This window comes from Choloepus didactylus, chromosome 14, assembly GCF_015220235.1.
Source record: "Choloepus didactylus isolate mChoDid1 chromosome 14, mChoDid1.pri, whole genome shotgun sequence".
NCBI classification, from domain to species: Eukaryota; Metazoa; Chordata; class Mammalia; order Pilosa; family Megalonychidae; genus Choloepus; species Choloepus didactylus.
The window spans coordinates 76,418,363-76,439,270 of record NC_051320.1 but is presented as its reverse complement, the minus strand read 5'-3'; the positions used below and the strand labels follow the sequence as shown (position 1 = coordinate 76,439,270).

At 40.3% G+C, this 20,908-nt stretch overlaps 1 protein-coding gene across 3 annotated transcripts in view; it reads right to left on the bottom strand.

Moving 5' to 3' along the window:
• The window catches only part of COL14A1 (collagen type XIV alpha 1 chain), a 206,602-nt gene that overhangs the window by 13,505 nt on the left and 172,189 nt on the right, over nucleotides 1–20,908 (bottom strand). For all 3 annotated transcript variants that reach the window (XM_037803228.1, XM_037803230.1, XM_037803229.1), the window contains exons 41-45: nucleotides 17,149–17,202; nucleotides 16,598–16,669; nucleotides 9,613–9,648; nucleotides 8,621–8,687; nucleotides 5,368–5,556 (exon numbers count right to left, since the gene is read on the bottom strand). In XM_037803228.1, coding sequence (XP_037659156.1) covers nucleotides 5,368–5,556; nucleotides 8,621–8,687; nucleotides 9,613–9,648; nucleotides 16,598–16,669; nucleotides 17,149–17,202 — 418 coding nt within the window. The remainder of the gene's footprint in view (nucleotides 1–5,367; nucleotides 5,557–8,620; nucleotides 8,688–9,612; nucleotides 9,649–16,597; nucleotides 16,670–17,148; nucleotides 17,203–20,908) is intronic.

The following is a 20,908-nucleotide window of genomic DNA, read 5'->3' as shown; positions in this document are numbered from 1 at the left end:
CTCCCCTTTGTCCAGTGTATGGACGGATGAGTAGAAAAATGAGGGCAAAAAAAAAAAAAAAGGCACCCAGTGATCTTTTTTACTTTAATTGTTCTTTTTCACTTTAATTTATATTCTTATTACTTTTGTGTGTGTAGTAATGAAAATGTTCAAAAATTAATTTTGGTGATGGATGCACAACTATATGGTGGAACTGTGGACAACTGATTGTACACTTTGTGTGACTGTATGGTATGTGAATATATCTCAATAAAATTGAATTATTAAAAAAATATGGGAAGGTAGGTTATAATAATAAATATTATATTTAACATATTAATAATAAATAATTAAATATTATATATAATAATAAATATTATCCATGAATTTCATTTAGGACAGTAAAAGAAGTGTCACAAATTATTTGTTATAAAAAGAAGGTGATATGTCTCTGCTAGGGTTGAAAATTACTGCTTTAAAGATTTCAAGCACCTTCTTACTTTAGGACCTTTGCACGTGCTGTTACTTGCTCTGTTTAGAATGCTCCCCCCTCACTCTCTTATTGATATGTAACCTCGTACTAAATTTTGAAGTGCCAGCTAAAATGTCACTGACTCTTTAGACTAAGTTAGAGCCCCCTTGTCCACTTGTCCATGCTCATAGAGTATCCTGTATTTTTCACTGCTTTTATCACAACTGAAATTAAACTATTCATGTATTTTTTAGTTTAATATCTGTTTTCCCACTGTAACACAAGGCACCATGAAAGGAGGGACAATGGATGAGCTGTTCACCACAATGTCATCCAGGGTCATCCTTGACATGTGGTAGGTACCCAGTCCGTGTTGGCTGAATGAATAAATGAAAATGCAAAGAGATTAAGTTTGTTAGCCAACATCTTACAGCCAGAAAGTGGCAACGCCAGGATCCTCACCCACATATAATTGATTCCCCACACCATGTTCTTTCCACCAATTATGCTACTCAGAATTAAAGCATCATCACAAATCTTTGAGGTAAAATTGATTTTCCTTCGAAACATCAGAAGTAAAACAGGATTGAATTGCATTGTTTTGGGTTTCTGTTCCACTTGATGTTGGACTATATTACAAACTTCTTTGCCTCCAGGTGAGCTATCGTATGTATAACTTTTCTTGGTGTGCCCTAAACAGCCTGATCCATGACCTGTTTCCCTATAGGTAATTCCCCTACTTGGACTCATTTGTATATTCTGGGTATGTGCTAACTTTCTAGAAGAACTGTCAGGTGCCAAAATGTACAGGAATGAAAAAATCCTTCATCACATTCATATTTACCTAATGAGATACTCAGCTTTACATCAAAGCTGATAATTTTCTGGGACATGGATGTGCCAAACCTATCCAAATACAGCAAAACAGTGCACATGGAGCCTGCAAATAGTACAGCCGCAACACACTGGGGAATTCTGACCAAGCCAGCAGTTCACATGCTTTAAATTTGTGGTTATTAGTGGTTATCATGAAACAGGGTTCACCAGACCTTGCTCAGTCACAGCATCTCCTCTGTGTCTCTTCTAAGCAAATGATTCAAGGTAACAAGGTAGAGTGGAACAAATACAGATATTTGGGAATCATACAGCTCTGGATTTGAATTCTGATCCTCTTATTGTTCAGCTGTGTGACCCTGGGCAAGTGACGGACTCGCTGAGCCTTAGTTTCCTTACCAACAAAAAAATGGAACTAATACTGAACTTGTAAGATTATTACGAGCATTAAATAACATGTTCCACAACTGACACTAGTAGTTGCTTAATAAATGCTTACAGTCTTTCCTATCAAACACCATAGTGAGGTCTTCCTTTATATTCCAATAGCATTTACTTTCTGCATGACTCAGTTAGCATTTACCACTTGCCAACTTGTACATTCAGTAATGTTTTCATATCCCTTCCTTATCCAAACCACATCTTCTATTTTACCCAAATGCGACAGTGCGTGTGTAGGATTGAGCATAATGATTTGCAGATGCATTTGGTGGCTACTAAGTGAAAGTCATAAATAACAGTATTATCTCACACATAACCAGGCCAAAGCCTTCCATAAATCCTGCATTAAATAAATATTTGTTGATTTATTGTACAAAACAAACCAGATATGAGTTGCAGCTGTTATGGATATATAACCTAAACATGGAAATTTTAGTAGGATGGTTCCTCTGATCCAATAATTTTTGGAGAAGCATGGAAACGGAAAGAGTTGCCTGAAGACTGAAATCGGGCAAATTCCCTCATTCTTTTTAAGTGAACAAGGAAACTTAATTTTGTGAACTATGAACTGACCAAACTTGTTGCTAACTGGATTAATGTATGATTCAGTATGTTAGAGTAGACAGTGAAGATATAATAAAAGGAGTAAGGAAATAAGCAGATTAATCATCTAGGAATGATACGCAGAAATCGGGATTGGGAATGGATCTCTTACTCAGGGGATCTGGATGGAATCACACAAGGCCATGACTGGGGAGCTAGTTAAGGTCAGAATAGCTGGCACTTCACAGTCACGGTAAAGGGAACACAAAAGAAGAATGCTAGAGCCGATCCAACCCTTTTTCTGAATTTTGGAATAATGAGCAGCCAGAATATAAAGAGCCCTTTACCTGAAGACGGTTGCAGGGTTTAATGGGGAGAGGTCACCAAATAGCAGGTCATTCAGGAACGGCATTTTTCTTTGCCATAAATTAACAGTGTAGAATAAATGACCAAAAAAAAAAAAAAAAAAAAAGCACCATAACCTAACTATGTCATATAAGCATGACGTTATGATCATAGAACCTCAACTCTGGGAACGAATAATTAGACATATCTAAGTTGGAGTTCAAGCTTTAGATGGAAAACTAGAATATCATGAGCTGTAGGATCCATTTGAATCCTTAAATTCTAAGAGATTTTATATATAATTACAATCTATGTGCAATGAAAGCTAAAAGATGACTGTTTCACACAGATATATGAAAAAGACTTGGTTTAAATTAAAGGAGACAAAGAGTTAATCAGGAGAGAGGCAGAGATCAGATGGAGCAAAATATAATCTTCTGTTAGGTAATAAGGAAAGTCACAAGAAGTCATATACATCACATTGCTAATATGGAGGGAATATCTGTAATTTCTCCTCTCTAAAAAATGCATATTTGTTGCTATCTCTCTGGTAACAAGGGGTTAATTAAAGGTTTTGCATTAGAATGGCATTTTTCAAACTGAGGTCATGAAATCAGTTTAATGGATTGTCCCTGAGCTTTTAATGAAAGAGAACTGAAAATGACAGTAAGGGTAAGTATTCTTTTGCTTCCCTTATATGATATGCACACATACAGAGTCCTATGCATACGGGGGTCATGCTATAAAATGTATTTCTTATTGCGGATCATGTTCAAAAAAGTTTGAAAAATACTACAATAGAGAAATCAGATGGAGAACTCTGGATGAAAAATTAAACAAAGTCAATGGAGTCATACATTTTTTTTTTAAAGGAAGATTCATAAGAGACTCATGAAGCCTCAGCAGAAAGTGAGGTTCACTTAAGTGCTATGCCAGAGTACTCAGTAGCCATTTTTCTTTTAATCTTGCTTTAAAAGTTGAATTGTCTAAATTCACTGCCTAGTAATAATTGTTGTTTATTTTTATTTGTTGCAACAGAGTATCTTTTCTGTATTATTTTATAAACCATGATGATAATCCTATTTTATGCAGCAGAAAGAGCAGTCTCTGGTTCTTAGTTCCAGGTCTGCTGTTGTTCAACTTTGAGCTGCTCTGGGCCTCGAAACCTTTATGTGCTTCCTTTTACATAAAATGAGAGGGTCAGAAGAGAAGACAGCTGGACTGGCCCTCTTCCTGGCTGTCAGATCTTCAGTATGCTGCTAAGGAAGTATACTCTTCTCTACATCTGGTTTAACACACTGACACAGTGCAAAACCTTCAGAAAGGAAAACCAGAACTGGGTCACAATCAGAGAAACAACTAAGTAGTAAGTACCCATTATATGCAAAGCACTGCACAAAACAAGTCAGACTCTAGGCAATCCAGCTCTTTGCAAATGCCAATGAGTACTAAATAATGTACTAAGTATTAAATAAGTATCAAGTGATAAGTACTAAAAGGGGCAAAACAGACAATAAGTACATCCAATGTTAAGGGAGTGGAGACATTTGTAGTCTCAGGTGATTAACAAAATTTCACGAATGAGACAGGAGTTAAAATGGGCCTTGAAAGAAGATTAAGATGCATATAAGACAGGAAGGAAAAGACACTTCCAAACAGGGAAGGTCAAAGCATACAAAAGTGCAGAGGCAAAAATGCACATGGCCTATTGGCATGGATCAAGAATGAGCATGAAATACTACCTTTGTAATTTGTCCTTTATATGCCAAATTCTGTAAAAGAGAAATATCCTTCCCATCTCACAAAAGTAATGAGTCACAGGGCAGATAGATGATAGTTAGCTTTCCCCCAGATCAACATTCTAGAAATTGCATCTTAGAAAATTTTTTCAACTTTTTTCAGTTGTCTCCTTTTCCCACTACTTTTTTTGTGGTTAATACACAAACCCCAAATTCCCACATCTCTTTTATCTGCTTCTGGAGTGGAAGATCTTGGTCAATTATAGAAACTGGGTGAAATTCAATCAAAGGAGTCTTATTGTATATCCACAATACTGCTAAGATCTGTAGAGGGTAGAAGAAAAGGCTAAGCAAGATCTCTATTTTAAAGAAGCTTTAGGAGGAAAAACAAAACATTGGCATATGACACTATTAAATAAAATGCTGCCTCATATTTTAGGAAAATGTGCTATGAACAGTCTTTTATTTTGAAGTTTAGAGCTGGCACAATCGACATAGGCATATTTGGACCATATGTTGATGTGACTCACATCTCACTTCAGCACTGCCACTGACTGTTGCCCAGTCTGTGCACTGCACACACACACACATACACACAAACACTCCATAAATAGGGATTGAGCTCTCCGTTTGCAAGCCATATGTGTGATGCTGCATCTGCCCAGAGGGGGACATCATTTTCTAATTCTTCCACCTGGAAAGGGCACCTTTTCTTAATTCATCCAGCTAGAGGGGGCTCCTTTCTCTCATTCACTCTAAGGCTTCTTATTGGTGAATTGAGGGCCCTGACTTTCCTCTTTCATACCAGCAGGTGTGGCTCTTGATAAACACTTTGTAGATTGCTTGATTTTGTCAGTCTCCAGGACAAATGAACAAGGTGTTGAAGAAGACATGGGGTAGAATAAATTCAGGTCCACGGTTTCAGGCTTTTATCATTGTATAGACAGCACTGATACACTCTGCTTCGTTGCATCCATCTACAGGAGTTCCCGTGAGAGAAGTGACATGGCTTACCTCGTTCTCCTGGAGTCCCTGGCACGCCTGCATTTCCTGGGAAGCCTGGTGTACCTGGGGGTCCTTGTTCACCGGGGGTTCCAGGGGAACCTGGTCTCCCAGGCTCTCCAGGAGGCCCCTGGATGGTCCGGATTGATGAGGAGTGGCTGGGAATCTGGTTGAGAATGGCCGTGAACCTGGCCATGTGACCTGAGACCAGACAGCAGAAAGAATCTTCAATGGAGCATAGTGTTACAACAAAGGGAGGGAGGACGGGGGGGGGGGGGGGGTAATATTCATCGGAGCTTCTAACGATTCTGTTAGACACCCGCCAAGGAAAAGAGCACATCCCTCTGAAATACGTTGATTTCCAACTCAAAAATTCTATCTTTTACTTTGGATAATTTTAACCTCTGGATTGTATTCAAATCACATCTCCTGTGTTTGTAATTCCATGTCTCACATCAGCATCTCAGTAAACATCACCGAGTAGAAGAAGTCGTAAATTTTATCTTCATCCCCAACAGTTATCTGATCCCTAAACCTTTTCCAGCTGCCTTTTACTCCAGAAATTTCCCTCAAGTTACCTTCTTTTTACCCACGCTACAAAGACTGCTCCACCCTCTTGCTCACAAATCGCCAGGCAAGCCGTCTGTCTCAACTCATCTCTTGACTGCTAAGCCTTTGTGCAGGAAACTTTCCTTGGGTCTCAGCTACAGACGCTCCCACTAGCCTCATAAAAAAAAAAAAAAATCTGGCTCCCTCTCCTCTAACCCCTTAACTCAGTTATGTTTGAAATAATGCATTTGAATAACTATAAGTATAGATTTATAAAATACTTATAACTTAATGTCTCATTTTTCTAGCGTCATCAGGGGATGAGATTTTCCCACGAGTGAATTTTCTAGAAGACTATTCATTATCCCTTGTCAAACATTCAAACCTAAATAAAAAGTATTAATCATTTTAAGAGGAATTATTTTAAAGATATATTTGGTGCATTCTTTCCTTAGGGATAGGCCTGTGACATAACTAGGAACGGCCTCCTGATGATCCAAGGGCTATCTATCGTTGGGCAGGTGCATTATTGTTTGGGCGGGGTAAGGCATTTCTGCATCTGCTTTTTAATCTTCCTCCTTTGACAAGGGGGCTGTCTATTATCACTCCCCCAGATGTCATCATGTTGGCCTTGCAAGTTTCCCCTTTAACTTACTAGCATAATTCTTCTGAACAGCTGTGGACTAAAAACCAGATAATTGAGTTTGTCAGGAATTACATGCTGACCAACAAATCAAGTTCTGAATGGGAGCCTAAGATATAAACTAGGGAGCCAGAGAAACCTGAAGTAGAGTTTGGGAAGATGATTGAGATGCCAGAAATACAGCCTCTGAGTAGGTTGGGTATTGCTTGCAAAGTTTGGATACTAGCTCTTCTGTTTCTTTCCCTTACAATTGCACTGACAGGCAGGACCTTGCTATTTTACAGACTTGTCTCTGCTTTCTTGTCTAGCCCCCTCCTAGAAATCATTCACAAGAATTTGAGAAATCTCAAGGATAAACATTCAATTTTAAGCCCCAATTTTTGGAGCATGTTTTTAATAATGCTGTATTTATACAGAATTTTTATTCTTTAGTGGAATAGAACATCAAATATTGTGAAATCTTCTTCAATTTGTGGTCAGTGAGTCATATTAGGATTTAACTCTTGGATTTCCTTAAAATAATTAACTGCTCATTTACATTTATAGTCAAAATGAGAAAGCTACAAAATAACCCAAGATACAGGTTAGTCTTCAAAGTATTCTGCTGCAAAAGTGACTGATGTCCAATTTCCCTTTTATAGTTTATTGTGTTTTTAAATATCCTATTTTAGCATTAAGTTTGAACAGTCTCATTTAACCAGTGAATTCTCTCTCACATCCACACAGACACATACTAACACACACACAGACACACTTGGTTTGGGCAATATAATATAAATGAAATTAAGATGTAGGAAGCGTTACTATTAAGTCTGACGATATTAGCTTTGCACTCAGTTTGCCCTGAGATGCTTGCTTTAATTGAACACCCTTCTCAGCCCACGCAGACCCACAACCACACCTCCTCCAGGATGAGAGCTGCATTTATTCAGAACTACAGATGGAATTTTTGACCCAGCCCACAGGCATTCTTGGAGACTTGCAGGCCTCCCCTGGTACAACTTCCAAACTTCCCTCGGTTAAAATAAAAAAAACCCAAAGCTGATAAGGTAATATCAGCCCCGGAGGTGGAGGAACAGTGGGATGGGGGGCTTGACAGCAGAGCTAGGCAGAACTGGGTGAGTTTGAGAGGAATATTTCATCTCTTCTTGGCCTGAAGTCTTTCTGGAACTGAAAAAATTACTGGCACAGAGAGGGGCCCAAACTAGGAACAATCTGAATAGATTATTGAAACAAAGTCCATAGTCAGTGAGCTGGAGGGGGGACATGCAAAATGGGCAGGTGTATAAACAAACAGGAAGGACCCAGGGATTGAAATACTGTGCTGTGGGAAGGTGCAGGTATGAATTATAAAGGAAAAAAAAAAAAAGGACATATGTCATATCTAGTGTTTTCTGGTGTAATTTTTGGCATGAAGTCCAAGTGTCAGATCAATTGTCACATCAAGCCTATCCCAGTGTATGTGTTGTGTGTGTGTGCATGCGTGCTTGTCATGAAGCCTGTGGAAAAAAGGAAATGACCATAGGCTATGGGAAAGTGAACAGATGTGAAATTTATAAAGGAAAGGGCCATGGGCGACGGGAAAGATAACATGTGAAATTTATAAGGAGATACTGATTTAAATCTAGTGAGTCAGTGGAAATCAATACCATGAATCATCTTTTTGGAAGTAGCTTCTGATGATGTAGCTTGGCAGCTTTCAAATGCTGAGCACTTGAGACATAAAAATTCAAAAATCAAAAAAAAAAAAAAATCAAAAAGAAAAAGCAACCATTGGAGAGATGAGGAAGGAGAGGAAGGAATAGCAGATTTGATCTGGGCAGTCCAATTAAATCTACACAGGCCAACAGACGCTTCCCGGACTGATGACACCGAGAACTTGGCCCCGCACTACTGATGCAGAACTCTAGGGTACTCTGTAATGTTCTCACATGTGGAACAACGAGGAACATCTGTAAAACGTACGTGTCTGCTGCAAGACGATGCCTTAGAGGAGTTTTGCTTAGTCATTACGCTCAAACCCCCATCTGATAGGGAGATGGAAAACAACATCCTCACTGTGATAACACTTACTCTCGATGAGCTGCTCGCACACCTGGCGCGCCACTGACCTCACCATGGCTTGAGACTGCAGGTCACCCTGGGGGGGAACAAAGCAAACTCTTGGCTCTCGGCCACAGCCCAGCCCCCCCACCAGGACTGCTAGGACATCGCTGTCACTATCAGGGCCCTTTGGCTCCCAGTGGCAGGTGGGTTGGGATTAGCTACCCTGGGGCCTGCAGAGAAGTGCTAAGAAATTTCACACTCATGCTGACAGGTTCCTGAGAGCTTTTATTAAAATAAAAAGTGCAATTATTTCTAGTATCAGATTCTAAAAAGAAAAAATTATAGGTTTGAAACAAACCTATATATATTTAATGCTTTGTTTATAGCTCTTTAGAATTTATAAAATACAGCACTTTCTCAAGCAGTAGCTTATTTAATCCCAGTAACAGCTCAGAGGAGAGATGTTAAATCTGTTTCATAGCTGAATGGAGTTAAACAACTTGCCCAAAGTTTCACAGGGGTAATTAGATGAGCTGGGACTGGGTTCTTCGCATGCCAAGGCCAATGCTTTTTCTACGGTAGCCTATAACACTAGCATCTCAGCAGCTGCACTATTTCTGAAAGGAGACAGAAGGCCCCTGAAGACAACTGATTTAAGTTTGGGGAGCCCTTGGCCTTTGTATAGAGCTTTTATTTTTCGGAAGCCCTTTCACATCCTTTGTATAATTTTCTCAGCAAATCCACTTTGTGAGTTAGATGAATCTGATTCTCTGCATTTTATCCTTAAAGAAATGGGCCCAAGGTCATTTAGCTAGATGGTAGCAGATACCCAACTAGAAAGTAGACTTCCAGTCCACAGGGCTTTTCCCTTGAAAAGAGGCTCACAGTCAAATGGATTGGGGCTAGGAAAGAGAGAGGGAATGATATAAAACAATGACTGTCCAGGGTAGTAAATGCCCATAATCTTTTAGGAGGCTTATGCAGAGAAGGATCTGGTAACAGAGCCAGAGGACACTTACTCGCTCTCCCCGTTCTCCCTTTGCTCCAGGGACACCCTGTAAAAATTTTTAAATGTCACATTACTTGCAACACTGTGCTCAACTAAACATAATGATAGCACATCATTTCTTAAGACTTTTTTCTTAGCCCTCGTAACTCTGCAGCAAAAAAAAAATACATACACAACAGTAGCAATAAGACAGAGCAATCTCTAATCACACCAAGCAGAAATAGTCCTTTTAAATATTTTACTCCGGCTTTTTTATGCATGAACATAAATACTTTTGGGTACAAACTTGGGATCAGGTAGCAATGGAGTTTTACAATGCATATTTTCACTGAGTAAATAGGTCATGCACATCTTTCCACATCGAATGCCACTCTATGTATTGTAATCCACTGAAGCTTCATAATTCATTTCACATATCTCTGCTGAATAACTAATTAGGAACATCTCTAAATGTTTAAGGAGAGATGAGATATGTGAAATCTTGCTTTCAGTAGAGTGCAAGAGCACACAATCCTCCCTGGTGGGCCTTCCTGTCACCACAGGAGCTCATGCTAACACGAATTCTCAGCTGAAATATATTGTGTCTTGTGGCTTAGCTATTTTGTGACCCATAAGGAACTTTACTATTACCGTAAAATATTTTACTGAAAAAAAAAATGGGTTTTTCAGTGTTTCTGCAATGAAATTACACTTTTAATGCAGAACATGTGTCTTTTTTTGAAGGACTTCATATTTTTGTCTCAACTCTGAAGCCAATGTGTTAGGTTCATTGAAAACCATTTTTAAAGATTTTACTCAAAGGATAGTAAATGCCTTTTCTAGATGGGATCTGTCACGTCAAAACTGTTCCCAGCTTTTACTTCAAACTCCACAGATCCCAAACAAAACTCAACATCTTCTCCGAAATCTCTACTCGGTTAACTATCAACCCAAACTCTAAGTTCTGGGTCACCCCATGGTGTGCAGGCAAAGTGGCTCTCTGGAAAAGCAAACTGCCCTGGCTTGTAGTGTTTAGTGATAACTGTGGTGTAAATACTGCTACCATGTGCTGTCGCTGATGGTGGAGTTGGGAAAAGAAGTACACAGTCAGCTGTCCAGAGCAGACACAAGTCAACGTTGAGCCCACCACTAGTTCCACCCTTTCTCCTCTTTGCTCCTGACCCTCCCATGACTATTCAGTCTGTCTGTCTTTCTGTCTGTCTATCTATCCATCCATCCATCCATCCATCCATCTACCTACCTATCGTCTTTCTCTAGCTCTACCTGTATCTATCTATATCTTTCTATATCCATTTATTCACTGATCTGTCCATACAGGTATATATATTTTTTGCACTGCAATTCCTTTCATATCCATTCCTTCCACTCCATCACCCAAGTGCTACCCTGCCATGGCACTTTCAATGCCCTTCTAACTGACATCCCTGACTCAAGACCTTCCTTCCAGTTCACCCTCCACACTACAGGCATCACCAGCACACAACTTCGAAAGCACGGTGACTACTGGTTACTGGCAGTTATTCTGTTCAGAATCACTCAGTGTCACATCTGAGAACTGTGACAAAGTGAAAACTCCTAGAATTCAAAGTCTTCTGTAATTTAGCCCCAACCTTTCTATCTCCTAAGCCTCAAAATTACAGTTTCTCATTACCACAGACTCAGTCTACTCAAGTAAGAAAATCCTTGAAATTCAGAAAAAGATTAGTATAAATTGTATAAAACAAGTATCCCAATTGGAATATTTTAATGCAGAATTTAGTTTGAGTATCAGTTACTTGACACTACATATTTAACATTGTATATATATTTAACTACAAGTCAACGCATGGATTTCTTTTCTCCCTGTGTAGATGATAAGATCCTTAAGACTGAAGACCATGCTTATATTTCTTTATATTTTCAAAACCACCTAGCCAGTTTCTTGCATAAGGGAGTGACTCAAACATTCAACTAGGCCTGATATTAAACTGAAAATTATTATAAATCTAGGACTGCTGTCTATTTATCTGACCTTGACCTTCCTTTATCCCTTTAATGTGCTATAATTTTTCAAGATTGCAAATTGAGATCAATAATCAACTAAGCACAGCTGTATATAAAAAATACACACACAATGGTAGAATTTGGGTGATGGGGGTATGTGGATGTTCACACTAAAACTCTTTTAATTTTGTTGTGTTTTTGAAATTTTTCATACTAAAATTTTGGGGAGAAAATATATAAGACATGGGATCTGCAAGCCATATAACCTCTCAGTTTTGTTTTCAAATGAGGCCATTAAATTAAATGATCTCTGGGTTCCTATGCCAGGTTAACATTCTATAATCTCATGACTTGGTCATTACTTGGAACTAGGGAGCACATGGGACAGAGCTTGATGAAAAATACCAAGGCTGGGCTGTAAGGGAGGGATTCCAAATCCTACACAAACAGCAGATCCTCACAATTTGTGACATCTCTAGGCATGTGGTCTCCCTAAAGCGGGATCTCTGCCTAGTTGGGGATTGCTGTATGCCCCACTCCTATGCTCAGTACGTACGTGCTATCTGAATGAATGAATCCTGTGTTCAGTACATATGTGCTATCTGAATGAATGAACAATTGAATTTCACTTCACGTCTGAATGACAAGTCAATTTGTACTTCATTGCAACTGTCTTGATTGAAAAAAACAGAAAGAAGAAAAATATATAAAACATCCTCAGGCAGTGGGCTTCTAGATCATTAGAAACATAATTGATTCCATTTCAAAGATATCCAATTTCCAGGTTAAAAACTTTTTGCAAAAGTAAGATTTACAAAGCACTCTCTCCTCCCCCTGCTTCTTGGAAATAAACATACTGGCCATGCTCTCCTCCCTCATTTTTTAGGCTCCCCAAATGGCCAAGTCTCTGAAGCAGCAATAACGGCCACTGGTATGTCCAACTGGACAAAAGAACTATTTATGTTACCACTATATAAATTCTTCATGGAAGCAGCTTTTCAAGCATTAGCTGCAAAACAAAAATCAAAGTAAACATTCCACATTTCTAATATGTTGAGAAGCTATAAATACTAGTACTTAATACTTGCACTGCTTTTACCATCCCAAGCTCTGTTCTCAGTGCTTTCAGCATTTTAATTCATTTAATCCTTCTAACAGACCTATAAGATTAACTTATTGAATCCTTCTAATTGCTCTATGAGATATTGTTTCCATTTTACAGATGCACCGAGAGGTTAAATAACTTGCCCAAGATAACACAATGACCAAGAGGCAAAGCTGGGACCTGAACCCAAACAGTTGGGCTCCAGAATCCAGAAACTTCTCCCCTATCCCCTACTACTCCCCTTGAAAGAGAACAGTGCCTAACACATATGCTACCAGTATCTTCTATTTCAGTGAAGATTATATTTTTCCTAATTAAAATAGAACCAAACAAGCCAACACTCATCCTCAAAACCTAACTCTAATAATTCGCAATTAGGTTTTAACTGGAGTCATTATTTAAAAATCCGTTTTATCTTGAGTATTTTAATTTCTGGGTGAATACACTTTTTTGACGATTCTCCATTGCTGTTATTTCTTAACTTGGCTCGTTTGAAAATGTTTGAAATTTAGAAAGAAGTTACAGTGCAGACCAGACTGATAAACTAAATGAACAGCATTAGCTGTTGGCACCTTCTGGTATGTAGAGATGGATGTGTTTAATTGAGCCTGAAATTCCTCAAACTCAGCCTTGTGATGCTTGTTATGAAGTAGCTAAAGGACAAGGCTAGTGAAAGATCTATTTAGTGAAATATCTGAAAAGCAAGACATTATAAAAAAGGCATTACTTTTTGTTCCAGCTTCTCTAACATCTTTCCTTTGATTTTTGTAAAGTAAAACAAAAACAAAGTAAAAATTCCTCAGCAAGTTAAGGCACATAACTCCACCAAAGCATGCTTTGAGGGAAAACACTTCGTTCCTGTAGATGCAGGCAGGAAAAAGTGGCACATTTTCCTTTACCTTCAGGAACATTTGAAATGTAAAGAAAAGAAAATACAGTAGCTCCATTCATAGATTCACAGAATTTTAGTGCTCAGGGGAAGAGGAATGATCTCGTGGTCCAAATCCCACATATTAAAATGTCTGTTAAACAAAACCAAACATCCTAGCCTGGCTCCAAAGGTTGTCCATGATCTGGCCCCAATCTATAAGAATAATCATCAAATACTCCTCTGAACATCAGCCTAACAGGAACACAAACAGTATCATTCTTTCTTTCCTGCCTCAAATATTTATTAAGTACCTTCTATGTGTCAGATACTCAATCAGGGTCTAGGAATATAAACATAAGCATGATAAAATTTCTACCCTCAAGGAACTATCGTTTCAATACAGAGATGGACAGCAGCAGTTGAACTGATGTACCTAACCCAGCCTGCGGGGAAAGGGCGTGCCACCTGAAAGAAAGAACAGCCAGGGGCTCGCCAGGTGAGAACAGGAGGAGAAAGCAGCCCAGACAGATGGACCAGCATCCCCAAAGACAAAATAGTGGGAACCGGTACGGCATAGATTTGGGGAACTTTAAATACTTGCATGACTTGACTCCAAGTGAAGGGACGGTGGGCGGTGAAGTTGGAAAGGAAAGCTAGGGCCATGTCATAAAGGGACACGTATGCCCCACTGGACATTTGGGACATATCCTCTGGTGGCAAGGGGCCACGAGCAGATGTAAGCCAGAGAGCCACACATCAGAGTTGGACAAGAAAGATCTTCCGGCAGCTAGGAATGGATCAGACCAGGGCTAGAACAGAAGCAAGGGGGTCAGTTAGAGCTTCCTGTGAGAGTCTCAGTGAGATGAGAAGGGCCTGAAATAAAATTGTGGCCACAGCAATGGAACAAGAGAAAGAGCCTTATGTTCTAGTATAATCCCAACGTAAATGCCATCTTCCTCACTTTTGTCAGTGGGAATTCCATCCATCTTTCAAGATGGGACTGAAATGTGCCTCCTTTAGGAGTTCTTCCTCAGTCAGCTGGGGCGGGGGGGGAGGTTCTCCCTTTCCCTGTCTCCTTGGTACTTTCATAGCAAAATCTTTGGGGCATTGCCTTAAAGCATTTCTTACTTTCTTCCTTTGATTATACCTACTTACATAAAAGCACCATTCCCTGTGGATTTTGCAGAATGTGGGAAAACGTCTTTATTATCTTTGCACACCTCATAACATCGTCTGTGTAATCTGGTGCACGTTGCAGTTACTCAGTAAATATTTTTAAATAGGAAACCGGTGTCCAGAGAGCCGAAGTGAATTGGTTAAGTGAAGTCAGGGCCACGTCAGGACCAGCCCAAGAACCCAGGCATCCTGATCTCTAATGCTTGGGGGTCTTTAAATGATATCGCAGTAGACCCATCTCCTTATATTGATTTCAAGCTGAACACATCGCCCCAACCATAGGCAGCCCCTTCCTTCATGTGCTTCATCACCATCCGCCCCACTGAGGGGAGGCACTGTATTTAAGCCAGTGCTTCAAACTCAGGTAGAAATTATAACCATGGCAGCAGCAGTGAACACCCACCCTGGAAAGCCAGCGGCTGAAGGCAGAATGCATGAATGCAAGTCCTTCTGGCACCTACTGTAGGAAACATGTTGCTCTCTTCAGTGGGGCGGTCTGTCTGTCTTGGTTTCCTTCCCTCCTGCCTTCCTAGACAGACATCCATGGGGAATCAATCACGGCCCTGACACAATGACAACAAGCCTGCTTTACCCATCACACCTGTCTGGCAGCCAGCAGGCACCCGGCAGCTCGTGGCCCAAAGTACAGGGAGAAGTCTGGGCTCAGCAGGCTTGTGAAGAGGAAACCCCGACGCTTGCTGTGGCCCCCCACCCATCACCCATGGACCACGTGGCCTCTGCCTCTGATGAAAGGGCCCACGGCACGTGGCCTTCATGTACTTACTTGTCCCTCACGCCACTGTCAAGGGCCCTTCTCAATTGATCTCTAACAATCAAAAATAAAATTTTTAAAATGTGTTTTATTGCTGGGAAAAAATGTACTGTTGTCTGAATGCCCTATATTTAGAATCTAATCCAGAACTGTAAAATAATAAATTTGTGCTGTTTTAAGCTGCTAAGATTGTGGTAATTTGTTAACGCAGCAAAAGAAGTCTAATTCATTCACTTCTCCCATCCTCATCACTGTGCCATGAATTCTTAGCCTATCTGCATCAGCACATACATTTACACATTTCAGCTACTTTAGCTTATGGGTGCAGCCTTAGGATATCACAGATAATATCAGAATGCTGACTAATAGCCACACCCAGAAAGAACAACTTGCAAATCACAGAAGATGCCAAAAGTGGCTTTGGAGGCCATTTAATGCAATTACCTCATTTTACAGATGAGGAAATAGGCCCAGATGAACTCATTTATTTTCCCCCATTCCACCCCTGACTCCCTCCCACTGATCACATAGAAACACCAACATGAGAGATTAGAAACACAAATACGGGAGGTAATTAGTTCCATTCATTGTGCTTTCATTTACTCCAATATTTGCTAGTTCATTGTGTGTGTGTGTGTGTGTGCATTTTAATGAGAGGTTCTGCTTTTAAACTTAGAAAAGAACTTAGACAAGAAAAATCTATTCCCACTTTCATTAAAACTTGAATTTCTCAAGCTTTGGATTGTTTACACTTGGGAGCCAGACTTGGTTAGTGCATAGCCATCGTACCCAATCCCCGCACGAAGGCAAGGCATTGCATTTACTCAGCCAAATACAGAATTACAAACAATGGAAACATATATAAGCAGAAGCGGACTGATGATTCCCTGTTGGCAACATTATTCTTCAGTCACGACAAATGCACAATCTGGTTTAATCTTCATTCTGGGAGCTTCTCTGATTTCCTTTATGGATTCCCACAGAGTCCAATACTGATTAACTGATTTTGACTGACAAGGATGCTGGTAAATTTAGACACATAAATAAACGTAATGACGCGCCCTGACTGGCTGCTGCTTCATACTCACGGGTGGTCCCAGTGCGCCTTGGGGGCCTGTGCTTCCTGTGATTCCTGGGACTCCAGGGGCTCCGGGAATGCCCTAACAGAGAGGCAGGAAATGGAGCAAATGTGAAGACCCACACGTTCTCATCAATGGCAGCTGGCACTCAAGCAGGAGTAACAAACACACACAGGGATACATTCTCATTACCAAGACTTCATTCATTGCTCACTCCTGTTCCCAACTCCCAAAAGAGTAGGGAAAGCATTTTTTTTTTTTTTTTTTAAGGCTCCACACCATTGGTCAGGTGCAGTTCTTTCAAATTCTAATCTCAAATGTCTAATAAAGAACTATATTGGTAGAGGTGATCTTCCTGCAGAGTGGCTCAGACATAGAATAATCCAGCCACAGGGATACATTATTTCTAAAGGATGTTTTAAGGGAGAGATGAGTACCAAGGGACTAGAAGTTCCCCCAAGGTGGCTGCCAAGGTGAGGGGTCTGGCAGAAGAAACCCTCCCAGAAGAAATGAAAAGCTTTAAAGCAGAATACATTCCTGTAGTTTCTGAAAATACTTACAATTGGCCCTGGTGGTCCTGGAGGGCCTGAGGATCCATCCTTCCCAGGAAAGCCCTGGGGAAAAGGAACACAGTATGTCAACCACACAATTGTCTTGTGTGGTTTGCAGAATTGGTTCACCTGGTCCCCTTTAACATCTGGGGGCACGGAGGGCAGTTCCTGCTGCTTGCTCCGTTCTCCCAAGGAAACGTTGCTTTTGAGCTCTTCAGGGAATTGTTCTTGGCATTGACTTTTGTGTCCCTTGGCTTCGCTAAATTGTCCACTGAAGGAAGTTTAGGTGTAAGAAATGCCACTTACAAATTGAACAAGAATTCATTCCCAGAAAATGTTTTTATTAACTAAGCATAACAAACGAGAAGGGACCAATTCTTAGACATTAATGACCAGACAAAAAGACGAATTAGTAGTGCCTTTCATGCCAAGGAGAGTCTTGGGCAGGGAATCCCTATCCCAGGGATCCACACTACAAACTAGGAGTTCTGCAGTATCTGAAACTTGGCAACTTCAGGAACAGCCTGGAAAAGAAGACAGGGATCTTTCCGCTGCAAAGATTCAGTTTTGACTGTTAGGCAGGTTTGTTGAATGTGTGTCATTATGAGCTTGCAAATGAGTTCACGGTTTCCTCCCATTCTCTGTTGGAGGAGTTTAAGACAGAAAGCAAAAGATGTTCTTTATAAAAATATCAACTTAAATTATTGAATATATGTGTGTGTTATTTTTTTGTGAGTGTGGCAAGAAGAATAACAGCTGGAATGACTTACTCCTAAATGGTGGTTGTTCTTAATTGTGGAGGCTGCTCTTTTCAATGCAGTTAAAAATCTAGCAGAGGCTCTTCCATCTGAATTTTATAATGGCTTAATAAAATTTTGTTCAAAACACCATCTCCTACTACATGAAGAAGTGGACTTTCTACCTTGAGATTTGTCTCCTATTGAATCAATCTGTTCCCATCTCAAACCAACCCAAGCCAGCCTCTCCTGGCTTCTTCACTGCCTCCCCAACTCCCTTTCTAACATTCATGCCCCTCTTCTGGCAAGCTGTCATTTTCTCCTACTTGGCTCATGAAAACCCGTCTTTGCAGGGCTTTCCATCCACATTTACATTACTCGGACTCATCTACAGGCGTCAGCAGATAGAAACAGCTAAGATGAAGTGGGACAAATGGGAATGAATGGTGTGTGAGGTGGGAGACAGGATATGGTGGGGGGTGTGTGTGTGTGTGTGAGTGTACAGAGAAAGCAATTGGTCGGCAAGACCCTTTCATCCTGCCTTCACCGTCAGAATGCCTGCGAGTGATCAAATCAGATGAGGCAGAGGACGCTGGAGGTCACCAGTGTTTGTGGTTGTCCTCCTCCCCCGTGCCCCCTCTAGGCTATGCTTTCCACCCTCCTTGCAGTCACCCTGGAGCCACACGCTTGAGTTCTGGCCAATAGGAAGCAGCCTCCTCCAGTCATCGAAATTTCCCGTGGGTGATTCTCCACTGTCTTGCCCCCTCTGTGGCAGCCCTAAAAGCCACATGTTGAAGGTGATAAGGTCACAAGATGGAAGGACCCGGGGATCCCAGGTGACCACGTGAAGTAGAGACCAGAGTCCCCACTCCTTCCCCACCCTTGCTGACAGCATCGAATTGTGAACAAGCCATGACCTTTCATTGTGTTCAACAACTGAGATTTCAGGGTTGTTTGTTAATGGCAATTATCCTATCCTAAAATACAAAGGTAATGTTTTCTCTTTTACTACCATTTATGCTCTTTCACTTTGGCTCTTTAGTCAAAAAAATTATCAAGTCTGAGAAAGCTGCACTGATAGGTCCTGGTTCGTGTTAAATTACACACACACACACACACATTCTTCCTTGTGTCTGCAACAAAAATTAATACTGGCATAGACTGAAAAAATTATTTTCCCTGGAGGTTAAATATAGCATGTCTAGGAAGAAGGGCATAAAAAATCAGAATATGTGAGAGATGAACAGAACCTTGGAACTAATGCAAGCCAACTCCCTCAAATCATAAGTGAGAAGACTTAGGGCCAAGATCGGTTACCAGACCTTCTCATTAAACGAAGTAATACATTTTTTAGTCAACTTGTATTTTCTGGACAAAGGTCTCATAAGAAAATATGGGCTCTGGGCATGTGGTAAATAATTTAAGAAGACATTTTGAAAAGGGCACCTTTTGCTTCCTGCCTTAAAGCTCTCCTGGCACTAAATGAGAAGCTAACCTCCTCCTGGGTGTAAGCCCACACGGAACACCCACTAACACACCTGCCTGGCCAGCAAAACTGTAGCCTTGCTGCAGGAAGTCCTCCCTGACTCTTCTCCCGGCTATGCCCAGAAAAAAAATAAAATTCATAAACAACGGGGGGTAAATTTACCCACCGAGAGAGGCAAGCCATGGCATATTTTCTTAAAAGAAAAGTGTAGAAAATTACATTATTTCAAGAAAGATGAGCAGGACATAAATACACTTCTCTTCCTCTCCCAATCAGGTGGAAAAGAGTTTAAAAAAACATAAAACGCAGATTATCAGGAGATAGAAAGAGGGTAGAGATCGGGCATTTGACGCCAAAGGAGTATAGATGGTTTAACAGGATTGACTGCATAGATCCAGAAATGGAAAGCACAATACTGTGTGATGGTAGCACAATACTCTAAGTACACTGAACAAAGATGAGTGTGAATACAGTTGAAAGAAAAAGGCTAGGGGCATATATGACACCAGAAGGAAAGATAGGAGATAAAGACTGGGACTGTACAACTTAGTGAAACCTAGAGTGGTCAATGATGGTGATTAACTGTACAAATAAAAGAATGTTTTTACATGAGGGAAAACAAATGAATGTCAACATTGCAAGGTACTGGAAATGGGAGGATATCAGGGGAAAATAAAATCAATGCAACCTAGAATCTATGGTTAACAGTAACATTGTAATACACTTCCATTACTTATAACAAAGGCAATATACCAAAGCTAAATGTCTGTAAGAGGGGTATGGGATTCTTGATGTTTTTCTTGGTGTATGACCTTTTTGTTGTATTTTAATTTATTTTATTTTTATTCTTTATTTTTTATTCTTCATTTATTTTGTCTACTCTCCCTCTTTCTTTGTGGAAGAAATGGAAATGTCCTCATATTGATTGTGGTGGTGAATGCATAACTATACGATTATACCAGGAACCACTGATTGTTTAACTAGGATGGATTGTAAGGTGTGTAAATAAAACTGTTTAAAAATAAACAGAAATGTACAAGTGCTGGAGAAAATGTGGAGAGAGGAATGTACCTATTCCCTTTTGGCAGGGAAGTAGAATGGCCCAGCCCATCTGGAGGGCAGTGTGGTGGTTCCACAGGAAGCTAAATATGGGGTTGCCATGTGGCCCTGCAACCCCATTACTGGGTATATACTTGGAAGAACTAAGAGCAGGGACATGAATGGACATCTGCACACTGGTGTTTCTGGCGGCAGTATTCATGATTTGCAATGAATGGATAGAGGTGGCCTAAGCATACAACGACTGATGAACTGAATGGTGAACTGTGATGCACACAATGGAATATTGAGTGGCTGCAAAAAGAAATGAAGTTGTGAGGCATTCAACTAGATGAATGGACCTTGAGGACAGTATATTGATTGAAATAAGCCAGAAACGAAAAGAAAAACATTATAATGCCTCACTAATATGGATTAACTATAACATGCAAACTCTGAGAATTGAATCTGAGAGCATAGGTTATCAGAGGATGGCTTATTGTAAAGG